This window comes from Myotis lucifugus, unplaced genomic scaffold (genome assembly GCF_000147115.1).
Source record: "Myotis lucifugus unplaced genomic scaffold, Myoluc2.0 scaffold_21, whole genome shotgun sequence".
In the NCBI taxonomy this organism is placed as follows: domain Eukaryota; kingdom Metazoa; phylum Chordata; class Mammalia; order Chiroptera; family Vespertilionidae; genus Myotis; species Myotis lucifugus.
In genome coordinates, this window is record NW_005871069.1 from 9450104 (window position 1) to 9465064 (window position 14961).

Sequence of the window (14961 nt, forward strand, 5' to 3'; positions counted from 1 at the left end):
CCTGTCAACACAGAGCCGCAGGGCATCAGGGGGTTGGGGAGCTCCCCCCTGTCACACACAGAGCCGCAGGGCGATCAGGGGGTTGGGGAGCTCCCCCCTGTCACACACAGAGCCGCAGGGCGATCAGGGGATTGGGGAGCTCCGCCCTATCAGGCAAAGAGCAGGGCAGATAGGGAGGTTGTGGCCCCGCCCCTTGTCACACACAGAGCCGCAGGGTGATCAGGGGGTTTGGGCGCTGCCCCCTGTCACGCTGATCCTGGTGCCGGGAGGCCTCGCTGCTCCGCTGATCCCGGTGCCGGGAGGCATTATTACCCTTTTACTATATAGAATAGAAGCCTGGTGCACGGGTGGGGGCCGGCTGGTTTGCCCTGAAGGGTGTCCTGGATCAGGGTGGGGGTCCCCACTGGGGTGCCTGGCCAGTCTGGGTGAGGGGCTGAGGGCTGTTTTCCGGCTGGCGGGTGACTAAAGCTCCCAACAGCTCCTTTTTTTCTTTTTTTTTTTATTCTGGGCCAGCTTTAGCTCTGAGGCCTCGGCTGCTGAAAGCCGGTTTCTGGCCTTTGTTTTTCCTTCTGTATTTGATACAATGTTGCGGTCCGGCTGGCTGAACCTGGCTGACTGAAAGCTGGTTTCTGGGGTTTTGTTTAGCTTCTTATTTGCAACATAGTACATAGTTGCTTAGAGTTGCAGCTGAGAGGCCGGCAACTCAGGCGGGGAACGTTGGAGTCAGCCGTCACTGGAGCAAGCAAGCCTCCCTGTTCGCTTCAGTGCATGGCTGCCGGCTGCCATCTTGGCTGACAGTTAATTTGCATAAGGATATGCTGATCAGCCAATGGGAAGGGTAGCGGTTGTACGCTAATTACCATGTTTCTCTTTTATTAGTGTAGACTAGAAGACTGATGCACGAAATTCGTGCAAGAGTAGGCCTTCCTTCCCCTGGCTGCTGGCACAGGTTTCCCTCTGGTACTCAGGACCCGGTCTTCCCTCCGGCCGCCGGCAGGCACCCATGGCCCAGGCTTCCCTCTGGCCGCGAGCAGGCACCCAAGACCCAGGCTTCCCTTGCAGCCCCGGCTTCCTCCAGAAGGATGTCCAGTCTAATTAGCATATTATGCTTTTATTATTATAGATTAGCAATGTTGACAACTGCCGAGGTTGAAAAACAGGTATGTGGAGAGATTCACTATATTATTCTATGTTTCAGTATTTACAACATTTCACAGTAAAATGTTTTTAAGGAAATACATTCCCTTTCCAATACAAATCGGCTTTCTATCTTAATTATTTATGGTTTGAACCCAATTTCCCTCAAGGAGATAAGGATTCAGGTTAGTATTCCTGTGAAATGCAAAACAAAATCTAATAAATTAAGGCAGTTACTTACCTGCAACACAATTCAGGAAAATCATCCTTGAATCGAAGACCAGTTCTCAAGGTGGTCATCATCTTCACCCGCACAGAACTGACATGTTTGGGTCCCATCAGTTTCATCAAGGACACCAGACTGTTCAAGGCCTAAAAAGTAAGTAGGGCTTTAACATCTTATTTATAGAAATAAGATGACAGGAGGAGATGAGCAGTAAAAACATTCTAATCTTGGAGTAGTTATCTATTCTCTGGAAACACAAGGTCTAATACAGCGGTTCTCAACCTGTGGGTCGTGACCATTGGAAAACACATATACATAACAGATATTTACATTACAATTCATAACAGTAGCAAAATTACAGTTATGAAGTAGCAACAAAAATAACTGTATGGTTGGGGGTCACCACAACATGAGGAACTGTATTAAAGGGTCACGGCATTAGGAAGGTTGAGAACCACTGGCTAATAAATGCTGTCCAGTTCATTTTGTCCAACGTCTTATGTAGGAATTAAGAGTTTGAAAAATATGAGTTCTGTTTTGTATGTTCTTTCCCTTGAAGGTAATTTGTTGTTTTAGGCCTGCTGGTCTCCTCTAGCCAGTGATTTTTCAAATTTATTAAGAATACAGTATCTGTCCTGGCCCAGTTGGCTCAGTTGGTTGGAACATCATTCCTTACACCAAAAAAGGTTGTGGGTTCAATCCCCAGTCAGGACATAAATGGGAGGCAACTAATATATGTTTCTCTCTCTCTCTTCCCCCCCTCCATCTCTCTCTCTCTCCCTCTCTCTAGATAATATAAATTAAAAAAAATCCTTGCTTGAGGATTGAAATATATATATATAAAACTTTCTATAAATCCATCCCAAACTGCTATATAGTACATGCATTTTTGTCATAATGGTACTAAGTTCAAGATGCTCTGAATTTAGTGAAACAAATAAGTAGCTGGTAACATACCCAGAAAATAATACACACATTCCATTGTGTGTGAAACACATAATCAGACTTGTATCAACAACTCCAGATTATAATGAAGGGGTAAAGGAACTGCCTAGATGACATTAACTATATGCCAAAATATGCAAGCTCTTTGTGATTTAAAAAAGACTCTAGTTTTCTTAAATTTGAGATTCTCTCACTTGGGAAAACAATAAGGAAGATTCCATACAGATGAACTAGAAGTTGTTTGGGGGATTAAATTTATCAGTTAACACCAAAGAATGAATACTCGTTGCTTAAGTTCATAGAGTTTAATATTTTACCATGTTTTTCTTGGCTCCTTAAGGTTATTAAGGGTAATACAGACTGAAATAAAATTCTATTCAAAAATTTTTACTATAATTTTACTGACTGCAGTGATAGAAAACAAAGCATTATTTAAACTTCTATCCTAATCTATGGACAAAAATTTCCAGTGGTCAGCAATCATAATTAAACGATACTGTGCCAAATACATTTAAACATAAACTGACAAGTAACTAACACTACTTTACTTACTGTAGATAACTCAGCATTTTTGGTATTCAAAAACAGCATGGACCATGAGCCACATCAGACCAATGTGGACTAATAAATTCAACTATGCAACCGTTCTTTGAGCTATCAGTGATTGGTGGTCTCTTTTTTCCCACTGAGCTAAATGCTGTGATTAGGTGAGCCTGAAACTATTGGGGCCAATACCTGGCACTTAAGCATAGAACAATCCAAGGATATTTGAGCTAAAGCTGTAAAAAAGAAGGAACTCTTACCTTTTGTGACAGCATGGATGAGCCTGAAGAGTATTATGCTAAGTGACATAAACCAGTCAGAGAAAGACAAATACCATACGATCTCATTTATGTGTGGAATTTAATGAATAAAATAATCTGATGAACAAAATGCAACTGGAAACATGGACACTATGAAACAGACTGGCTGGTACCAAAGTAAAGTGATTGGATAAAGAAGGTGAAGAGATTAACTAAACAACATATATATTCATACTCTGATGCAGACAATACTTTGGTGAAGGCCAAGGGAAAGGGAGTAGGGAGGTGAAGGGTGGCAAAGGGAAGGAAGAGGGGGACACCTGTAATAATGTCAACATTAAAAAAATTTTAATACATTTTTAAAAAATAGAATAAAAAGAAACTGATTGTAGAACACTGTGTTCAAAATCAAACAATACCTGAAGCTATATTATCCCTCTACTTTTAGTTACAGAGCCAACAAATTGCAGTAAGCCAATTTGGTTTGGATTTTCTGTACCTTATTTAAAAAAGAACTGCAAATAATATAATTCCTCTTTTTAGACTCCCCAAAAGCTTACACAAGTTGTTCAGTAATACAGAATATCACATTTCATTATTTCTTATCTTTGAATGTTTGTAGGTAGTAGCAAAAGTCATGTCTCCTGCATATTCTACATGAGTTCTATTTCATCACTCTGCAACTCAACTATCACTACCTACCATTTTCTTATCTTCAATGCCAACACTGGAGCTCAGTAACTGCATGTTAAAAAAAGCCAAAATGCCCAACAACTTGGGTTGCAAATAATCAGCCTAAGGGGAAAACAAACAAACAGATAATTATGTAAAGTTTATACAGATAAAATTTTATAAACCAATAATTTGATTCTTTAACTACCATCATTTCTATTTTGCCTATTAGAATAACAGAAATAGATACTTGGTGAATTAAGTTTCTCCAAATGCATATTATTTTCACATCTAGTATTTTTTAAATTCATGAAACTGATTTATAACCACCATTACAAAATATGATTAAATAGTGCTCGCTTCAGCAGCACATATACTAAAATTGGAACGATACAGAGAAGATTAGCATGGCCCCTGCGCAAGGATGACACGCAAATTCGTGAAGCGTTCCATATTTTTTAAAAAAAATATATGATTAAATAGTACTGTACAAGAAAATAAGCTTTTGAATTCTGGACTGAGCTGGGGTGGGATCCTCAGGATCTGATTCACATCAGGATCCAGAGTGGAGAGGACATTTATCTTAAGGAGAAGACTAGGAAAGACAACTGACTGTCATTCTAGAGAGCATTTAGAGCTAAGCTGGGAAAAAAAAAAAGGTACCCTGCCAAAACAATGGTCTAACATAGGGGTCAATATCCCCTGAGGTAATAGTGGTAAAGAAATAATTCACTAATTCATGGTTCCAGCTCAGGCTACGGGCATCAATAGTTATAGATTAGGTATCACTATGATGGCACTTTATTTATGTTTATTTAAAATATTTTTATTAATTTCAGAAAGGAAGAAAAAAGGAGAGAGACAGAAATATCAACGATGAGAGGAAATCATTGTTCGGCTGCCTCCTGTATGCCCCCGACTGGGGATCAAGCCCAAATCCAAGCATGTGCCCTGACCAGGAATCAAACCTGGACTTCCTGGTTCATAGGTCAACACTCAACTACTGAGCCACACTGGCCAGGCTGAATGTGGCACTTTGTATTAATTCTTTCTTTTTTAATTTTTTAATATATTTTAGTGATTTTACAGAGAGGAAGAGAAAGGATAGAAAGTTAGAAACATCGATAAGAAAGAAACATCAATCAGCTGCCTCCTACTAGGGATCAAGCCCATAACCAAAGTACATAGCCTTGACCAGAATAGAACCCGGGCAGGCCAACACTCTACCCACTGAGCTAAACAGGTTAGGGCTGTATTAATTCTTTCTTGAAAGAAGGTCCTAGAGGAGACTTTAAGTCAGCCAGACCTGGGTTTGAATCCCAATTTTGATACTTCCTAGTGCAGTGATGGGCGAACCTATGACACACGTGTCAGAGGTGACACGCGAACTCATTTTTTTTGGTTGATTTTTCTTTGTTAAATGTCATTTAAATATATAAAATAAATATCAAAAATATAAATCTTTGTTTTACTATGGTTGCAAATATCAAAAAATTTCTATATGTGACACGGCACCAAAGTTAGGGTTTTTCAAAATGCTGACACGCCGAGCTCAAAAGGTTCGCCATCACTGTCCTAGTGTGTGATTTTGGATAAGTTACTTAACTCCTCTGATTCTGTAAAATGGGAACAAAGAAAGCACCTATTACATACACTTGTAGAGGTTAAATATAACATGTGTCAAGCACAGAGAATACAGTAAAGAGTTAAATAAATTTAAGTTGTTAATATTATAACAAACTTGGAATGTGAGTAATTTGCAAAGAATATTCCTCTCTTTCAAACTCTTTATATACAGTCAGGAAAAGGTGAAAGAAAAAGAGCTGCGGAAAAGTAGCAATTAAAGTATTTTCCAACTCTGGAAGAAATGTGTATTGCTTGATGGTGAAGCACCTGATTTGGGAATCTCAAGGTTACATACACTGCCAAGGGGAGGGGTGGAGTAGGAGGTGTGTGCCAGCACATAATAGAAAATAAGTTTCCTGTCCAAGGTGTCTCTGTAGATGCTGGGATAAATTTTTCTCTTGCCAAACATAGAGAATCACATGTCATTCAAGCCTAAATTACATTTAATTTGCAAACTTCTGATTTGGCCTAAACTTATTTTTAGGCTTAATAACCCATAATTCACTAATTGCATGGTTCCAGCCCAAGCTTCTTAAATAAAAAGCAGACACAGATGATACTCACAGAGTATATATGTCAACATTCTAATTTTAAAGACCTTGAATTTAGACAAAGAGTTCATTCATCTACCACTCACCAAATATTTATTATCTATGCCTAGAATACTATGCCAGGTTCAGGTACATAATATCAGCAAATTACTTTCTCCCTACTAGTTTAAATGAGAGACTAATATGAGTGGAGGACATAAATAAGTAAATACGTAAATAAGTTTACAATAAGTGCTATATGGAAATAAGCATGATCACATGAGAGAGAGAAGAGCTAGGATGAGAGAGTTCAGATAAGAGGATCAGGAAACTCTTGAGATCTAAGAATGAGAAAGAGGCCCGGCCAGCATGGTTCAGTGGTTGACCATCGACCTATGAATGGTTGATTGATTCCTGGTCAGGGCATATGCTGGGTTGCAGGCTTGATCCCCAGTGTGGGGCATGCAGGAGGCAGCCAATCAATGATTCTGTCTCATCATTGATGTCTCTATCTCTCCCTCCCTCTCCCTTCCTCTCTGAAATCAATAAAAATATATTTTAAAAAAAAGAATGAGAAAGACCCTAGCCAGTTTGGCTCACTGGATAGAGCGTCGGCCTGGGAACTCAAAGTTCCCAGGTTCGATTCTGGTCAAGGGCACATGCCTGGGTTGTGGGCTTGATCCCCAGTGTGGGGCGTGCAGCAGGCAGCCGATCAATGATTCTCTCTCATCATTGATGTTTCTATCTCTCTCTCCCTCTTCCTTCCTCTCTGAAATCAATAAAAATATATTTTTTTTAAAAAAGAAGAATGAGAAAGGTCCAGGAGATTATTTCAAGTATTATTAATCTAATAGACTAGTCCAAAGGCTTTGAAGCAGGAAAAAATTTGACATGCTTAAGAAACACAAATAAAACAATGCTACAAATTAGGGAGAATGGAAGAAAAAAAGTTGTACAATATGAGGGTGGAAAGTTAGACAGATCACATACAGTCTTACAGATTTTACTTTAAGAGCAATGAAAACCATAGAAGAAATTTCGGCAATGATATAAGTTTAAGTTGTAAAAAGAGCACTTTGCTGTGTAAATAACTGAGTAAAGTTGTAGGACGAGAAGAGTGAAGGGAGAGAATAGTTAGGATGTGTTGCAGTTGTCTGGAAGAAAGATGATGGTCACTTGCATGAGGGTAGTGGCAGCAGAGATGGAAAGATATATTTTGGAGAGAAATGTGACAGGACTTCTGATATTATAAAGCATAAGGAAATGGAGGGCTTGTGAATGCCTCCCAGGTTTTTATTTGAGCAACTAGGTTGATAGTGGTACCATTTTCTGAGATAGGGAAGACTATGAGATAAACAGATGAGAGAAGGAAAGCGAAGATTTCTAATGGACATGTTATGTTTAGACTTGAGATGCTTATGACAGGGAAGCAGAGATGACAAAGAGGAAGTTGGATAGTCTCTGCCATCCTCTCTCATACTCAGATCCATCCTCTGCCCTTTTCTGCACTGCTATGTACGTGGGAGGCTTACCAGATTTCATCCTCAATATCCCTCTCTCTGGCCTCCCAATAAATTTACTCAACAGGAAGCACCAATGGAGGAACTGAGAGCAGGAGGGAAAAGCATGACACTTAAATTTCCTGCCCCTTCTTTGTTTTGAGGTGTTTCTGGTGGTGGCTACATCCCGGTATAGTGATAGACCTCCCCCCACACCATAATTCTAGCACCCCACCAGGTTCTGGTAACACCATTTCCTCTCCTTGCCCAGGACTAAGAGGAGCACAAATTTTCTACACACTGGATTCTTTAACATTACCTGCTCGCTCTCTTTAACGTTGACATGACAATAAAAATAGACCCTTTGTTGGGGTAGAACCAAGATGGCGACATTGGTAAAAGCCTGTAATCACTGCCTCCCACAACCACATCAAAATTATAACTAAAATACAGAACTATCATCCAGAACTGCCTGAAAGCTGGTTGAATGGAAGTCCTACAACTAGAGAAGTAAAGAAGAAAACACATTGAGACTGATAGGAGGGGCTGAGGCACTGAATGGTCTGGTCCGTGTGCCACTTTTTTAATTGGGAGGGAGCACATTCAGAAATTTAAACTGGAGAAAATAAATTGTCTCTGACTGAACTGGTACATACTATGGTTCTACTGGCATATTATCATGCTTTGGCAAGCTTCATTTTTGGTAGTAGTCTCTGCCATCCTCTCTCAATCCAGAGAGAGTTCCAGAAATCTCCAATGGATTCAGGCTAATATCAGTAAACAAGTTCTGTGTTTGTGACCTTACTAATGACAACATAAAGAATATATCCCTTACAAGCAACGACTTTGGGAATGTATATTCTCTGAGCTAGAGGTCTTACTGGAAAGAATGAAAAGGCAACAAGAAGAAAGGGAAGATGAAGACGCATCTCAGGAAGAAATGACCACTTATTTTGAGAAGAAATTCGTTTCGTTGTCTCTGAAGATACTTTTCATTGATTTCCCCATACAGATTTGGAGGATGACATGATTAGACCACCTGAGGTCTCCCGATTCTGGGTAGGTAGACTTTGTCAGACCAGAAGAGCATTTGCCAACATCCTGAGCTCAGACTATACCTGGGAAAGTCATGGGTTCTCCCGGGTGAACAGACTTTATTCTGACATTGGACATCTTCTTGAAAAGTTTCGCATGATCTACAGTCTCACCTACAATACTACAGCCACCCACAGGATGTTGACACAACCATGCTGCAAAGAGCTTTATTTAACTATATTCACTTCATGTTTGGAATCAGTTACTTGAAAGAAGCCTGAAGGTTTACATTAAAACAGTGACCTGCTATACTGAGAGAACCACCAAGTGCATGAATGATAGTTACTGGCGTCAGTTCACTCAGAAAGGTTCACGTCAATTTACAATTAATGGAAGCATGGATACAAACTGAACTTTCATAAGCTTTTAGTACCATAACTCGGCATTTGACCTGAAGCATCACCTAGGGCAGTGGTTGGCAAACTGCGGCTCATGAGCCACATGCGGCTCTTTGGCCCCTTGAGTGTGGCTCTTCCACAAAATACCAACTTCTGTGCATGGGCTACGAAGTTCAATCGCACTGTACGTGCCCACCCGCATGTGGTATTTTGTGGAAGAGCCACACTCAAGGGGCCAAAGAGCCACATGTGGCTCTCGAGCCGCAGTTTGCCGACCACTGACCTAAGGGAAATATCATAATGGAGGCCCAGTGCACGAATTCGTGCACGGATGGGGTCCCTTGGGGTTGGCCTGTGGAGATCGAGCTGAAACCCGCAGTCCAACACCACCTGCCACTCTTGCTCATCCCGGCCCCGCTGCGCCTGCCTCGGGCTCGCATCCAGTTAGTCCTGATCAGGAGAGGCTCAAGCAGCCACAGCAGTGCTCACCAGACATGAGCCCTGCATCTGGTGTCGGTCCCAAGGGGGACGGAGGGGAGCCTGGACTCACTTGGCCCTCCAGGAGGGTGGTGAAGCACCCTTGCCGGCCCAAGATATAAATACATCCCACTGATGTTTGCACTGGTTGTCAGGAGCCACCTGGCAGCCACTTTTATATCGTTTCTTCCTTGCCGAGCATCTAGGGAGGGAAAGCAGCCATGGTACCCGAGACCAACCTCGAGGAGGCCAGCAGCACTGTTGGGATCATGCTGGCGGCACCAGTCCATCGGTGCCTGGCCTGTTCTCCAGAGATTGGACCTGCAGGACTACTGAGGGAGTGAGTGGCTGTTGCCAGGCTGGTGGGCCGCCAGGACAGGTTGGTCAGCTGAACGGCGCTCCCACTGTGGGAGTGCACTGAATGCCATGGGGCAGCTTCTGCATTGAGTGTGTGCCCCCTGGTAGTCAGTGCATGTCATAGCAACCAGTCGATGAGAGTTTGTCGGCTAAGTCTTTTATATATGTACTAGAGGCCTGACGCACGAAGATTCGTGCAAGAATAGGCCTTCCTTCCCCTGGCTGCCGGCACCGCCTCTGCTCTGACCAGAACCGCCTACTGCCTTCGCTCCGGCCGGGAGCCTCCTTTCCGCCTTCGCTCGGCCTTTCCACCTTCATGTGCTGCCCAGAGGCCCGGAATGGCTGGGGAGGGTGGAATGCCTGTGTCGTCACCATGGTGATGACGCAAGTGGCCCGGCCTGGCTGCAGCCATCTTTGTTGTGTCCATTTGCATATTCCCTCCTTATTGGCTGTGGGCGCTGCCATCTTTGTCGCAAAGTGATGGTCAATTTGCATATTCCAGCTTTATTATATAGGACTAGAGGCCCAGTGCACAAAATTCGTGCACAGGAGGGGGGTACCTCAGCCCAGCCTCACCCTCTCGCAATCTGGGACCGCTGGCTCCTAACCACTCACCTTTCTGCCCGCCCTTTTGCCCCTAACCACTCTCCTGCCTGCCTGATTGCCCCTAACCACTCTCATGCCTGCCTGATCACCCCTAACCGCCTCTGCCTTGGCCCCCGCCACCGCAGCTTCGTCCAGAATGACGTCCGGAAGGTTGTTAGGCTGTCCGGTCTAATTAGCATATTACACTTTTATTATATATATGGATTTGTAAAAACCTTTTCACATAAGATATACATCAGAAGTTGTTTGTGATGTAGCATCAAAAATTATTCAATTCTCTGTGTCAAAGTTTAGCTGGTTTATACAATGATATGTTTTCTTTTTCTTGATGCTTACCCTTACAAACAATTGCAAAAATAGTATTGAGGAGCACTTTGTATTTTTTATAGTTGGAGTTCTGGAAACTGATCATAAATCATTAACCTGGTTTGTTAATGCTTAACTTTAGCACTTTGGGGTTTATGTGTACGTGTATTTCTCTATCCATCTTTTGTTATTGTTGTTAAATAAGGAAAAGTGTTCAAAATCTGCTGAATCGCTTATTTGGATACTAGAATTCAGCAAAGAATAACCTCCTCTGAACATTCTCACCTTTTCATGTTGTGTCCTAAATCTGGTAGAAGAAAGGTATGCTCACAGGACACATACCTTTGTCACCACAGATGGTTTGTCAGGCACTGCTTGGATTTCTTGTTTGTTTTAGTTTAGTTTTTTTTTTCTTACTGCTATTGTTGATAATACGAAATGTGATACAGCCATGTCCATAATTTAATGGGAAATTAATCATGATGAATTTTATGGCATGCTACTAAAATGCCAAATTCAGCTATTTTCTTTCTCTTCTGAAACCGAAGTTTCAGTTTCCTATATCAGATGTATATATTAAAAGTGGGATTATGCATAAAAAGGGGGGAAAAATAGGAAAAGGACTGGAAAAGACACTTCTCCAAAGATGACATACAGGTGGCCAAGAGACACAAGAAATAATGCTCAATGTCACTAATCATCAGAGACTTGCAAATTAAAAGCACAATAATAAAGCACCTCACATTTGCCAGAGTAGCTACCATCAATAAATCAACAAATGACAAGTGCTGACAAGGATGTGGAGAAAAGGAAACCCTAGTACATCATTGTTGGGGAATGTAGACTGGTGCAGCCACTGTGAAAAACAGTATGAAGTTTCCTCAAAAAATTAAAAATGGAACTTCTTTTTGCACCAGCAATCACACTTGTGGGATTATATCTTAACACATTAAGCGCCTTGTCAGTCACCAGTGACTGACACTATACTTTCTGTGCAGAAGACAAAACAAGCTTGGCGTTTATCATGTTAAGAATCCTGAAACAGTGAGGGAGAGAGTATCAGTGAGTGAGGGTGCAAAATGGGAGTGTGTGAATGTGTGGGGTGTGTATGTGTGTAAGTGAGAGACAGTTAGATTCTACAGGACGTTGGAAGTTGGCAGACCAGGCTCCCCTAGCCGGCAACCTCTGCTACTGCTGCAATCTCTCCTGGGGTGTTGGGGGCCAGATGTAAGCTGGCAAGGTCCTTGCACCTGAAGGGGCTAGCAAGGCTGGGGACCCTTACCCACACAGTTTTTCCAGACTTGTTTGGATGGCGATTATCAGTAGAATGAGAGCAACATTTGTAGAATGAGAACAGCCTTTCATGGCTTACCAAGAAGTCTGTAACTATTTACTGAGATCTGCTGTACTGAGAACTTGTCCTTCTGCTGTGTCTCTCCCTTAGAGATTAAGAGGAACAAAGAATACATTCCTCTTGACAGACCTCCTATTCAGTGTGTTGTGTATAAATAAGATTGTGTGGCTAATAAACTCGCTTCAGTTCTTCGAGAACTGGGGTCCTCCCGACCCCGCTTTCCTGTCTTTCTTTCTTTTCTCAATTCCCACCTCCCTGCCTCAGCCCGGCTCAACCCTGTCAGGCTGGCCCTGACACTGGGGCAGCCGGCTCTGCCTCAAAGCCCGCACCATCATGAAGTGGAAAGATGCTGTGACTGGAAGCCCAGGCTCACTTCCACCCAGGGTACCCTCAGACACCACCAGGAACCCTACAACCACTCCGACCAGGCATGTACTACCTCAGCTGTGGATCAGGAACACCAAGACTAAAGCCTCCCTAAAAGTTCCGGAGCACACTCCCCACCCACCAGCCAGACGCTTAAGCCCCAGGGACCACGACTGCGCAAGAAAAGCCAAGCCTTACACAACAACCCCAGGCTCCGCGTGTGCAAACAGCCAAGCCTTACACAGCAACCCAGGGAATCCACATCCGTGCCAGAACAGCCAAGCCTTACAAAGCAAACACAGGCTCCACGACCATGGACAAACAGCCAAGCCCGATGCAGCAACCCTAGGTGCATCATGCAGCAACCCTGGACAGTAGCAGCTACCAAGCCCGACACAGAAATCCTAGGCACCGCAAACAAATGTGAGCAGCCAAGCCCTACGCAGCAACACCAGATGCCTCACACAACAATCCCGGGCACTGTGACCACACAAATTGCCGCCAAGCCAGACGAATCAATCCCGGGCCTGGTGACTGTGCAAGCTGCCGCCAAGCCCACCGCTGCAGTCACAGGCACAGTGCAACTCAACAGCTAGATCCTTCGGTGAGAGCAAAAAGGGAAGACAAAGAAACAACCCCAAAGGAAAGAAAAGGAAATGCCAGAAAAGGAACTAAATGAAATGGAAGCATGCAATTTGTCAGGAAAAGAATTCAGAATAAGGGTCGTACAGTTCATAAAGAAGATGTTTGAGAAAATCAACAATTTATGTAAGAATTGAGAGAAAAACCCTAACCTGTTTGGCTCATTGGATAGAGCATCAGCCTGCGGACTCAAGGGTCCCAGGTTCGATTCCAGTCAAGGGCATGTACCTTGGTTGCAGGCACATCCCCAGTAGGGAGTGTGCAGGAGGCAGCTGATCAATGTTTCTCTCTCATCGATGTTTCTAACTCTCTATTCCTCTCCCTTCCTCTCTGTAAAGAACCAATAAAATATATTTTTTTTAAAAAGAATTGAGAGAAAATAAAGAGTAATATAGCGACAATAAAAAACACTATGGAAGGTTTCAACTGTATACTAGAAGAAGCAGAGGACTAAACTCGTGAATTATAAGACAGGGCAGCAAAACACATACAATCTGAATGGCAACTGGAGAAAAAAATTAAAAGGCAGGAGGAGAGCCTAAGGGAGCTTTGGGACAACATGAAAGAAAGCAACATACGTTTAATAGGGGTGCCAGAATGACAAGAAGGGGAGCAAGGGTTAGAATACCTACGTGAAGAAATAATGTCAGAAAACTTCCCTAATTTGGGAAAGAAGAGAGTCACACAAGCACTCACAAGAGAGTCCCAAACAAGATGAAAATGTTACGATAGCAAATGTTAAGGACAAAGAGAGAATCTTAAAGGCTCTAAGAGAGAGACAGAGAGTTACCAAAAAATGATCTCCCATTAGATTATCAAATGATTTCTCAACAGAAACACATCAGGCTAGAAAGGGATGAAAGGAAGTATATAAATTGATGCAGGGCAGAGGACTGAGTCCAAGAATACTCTATCCAGCAACACTATCATTCAAAATTGAAGGGGAAATCAGGAGCTTCACAGAAAAAAAAAGCCAAAAGGAGTTTATCATTACCAAGTCAGCAATGCAAGAAATGCTAAAAGGACTGTTGTAAAAAGGAGAAATAAAAAGGGAAGAAGGAATACAGGCACAAAAAATAAAATTGGCTACAAACAAGTACCTAGCTATAATAATAAAAGCGTAATATGCTAATTAGACCAGATGACCTTCTGGACGAAGCTACAGCTGCGAGAGAAGCCTGGCTCCCGGGTACCTGCTGGCAGCCGGAGGGAAGCCCAGGTCCTACATTCCTGCCGGTGGCCAGAGGGAACCTGGGTCCCTGGTGCCGGAGGGAAGCCCGGATCCTAGATGCCAGAGGGAAGCCAGTGTCGGCAGCCAGGAGAAGGAAGGCCTACTCTTGCACAAATTTTGTACATCAGGCCTCTAGTCAATAATAACCTTGAATGTAAATGAACTGAATACTCCAATCAAAAGACAGCGAGTGGTGGAATAGATAAGAAAACATGACCCATATATATGCTGTCTGCAGGAGACCCACCTCACAACAAGGGACGCATACAGACTGAGAGTGAAGGGATGGAAAAATATCTTTCAGGCAAATGGAAATGAAAAAAAAGCTGGGGTAGCAATACTTACATATCAGAAAAAATAGACTTCAAAGTGAAGGCCATAACAATAGAAAAGGAAGGCCACTTCATAATGCCAAAGGGATCAATACAACAAGATATGACTCTGGAAAACACATATACCCCCAACACAGGGGCACCCAACTACATAAAAGAAACTTCTGGAAGAAATCAAGGGAGAGATTGACAACAATACAAGTATAGTAGGGGACTTTAATACCCCACTGACATCACTTGATAATTCCTCTGAACAAAAAATCAGCAAAGAAACAGCAATCCTAAATGACTCACTAGATCAGATGGACTTAATTGACATCTTCAAAATATTTCACCCCAAAGCTAAGGAATATACATTATTATCAAGTCCAAATGGGACATTTTCAAAGATAGACCACATATTGGGTCACAAGCAGTCT

At 42.6% G+C, this 14961-nt stretch overlaps 1 protein-coding gene, 1 non-coding gene and 1 pseudogene across 2 annotated transcripts in view; 2 read left to right on the forward strand and 1 right to left on the reverse strand.

The window, feature by feature from the left end:
• Positions 1-14961, reverse strand: part of ATR (ATR serine/threonine kinase) — a 156865-nt gene that overhangs the window by 105975 nt on the left and 35929 nt on the right. The window contains exons 16-17 of the mRNA XM_014453216.2: positions 3814-3906; positions 1379-1509 (exon numbers count right to left, since the gene is read on the reverse strand). Coding sequence (XP_014308702.1) covers positions 1379-1509; positions 3814-3906 — 224 coding nt within the window. The remainder of the gene's footprint in view (positions 1-1378; positions 1510-3813; positions 3907-14961) is intronic.
• On the forward strand, positions 4136-4242 carry LOC111825336. The gene has a single exon (XR_002828505.1). It is a non-coding gene; the product is annotated as a U6 spliceosomal RNA (small nuclear RNA).
• LOC106696613 lies at positions 8054-8928 on the forward strand (annotated as a pseudogene).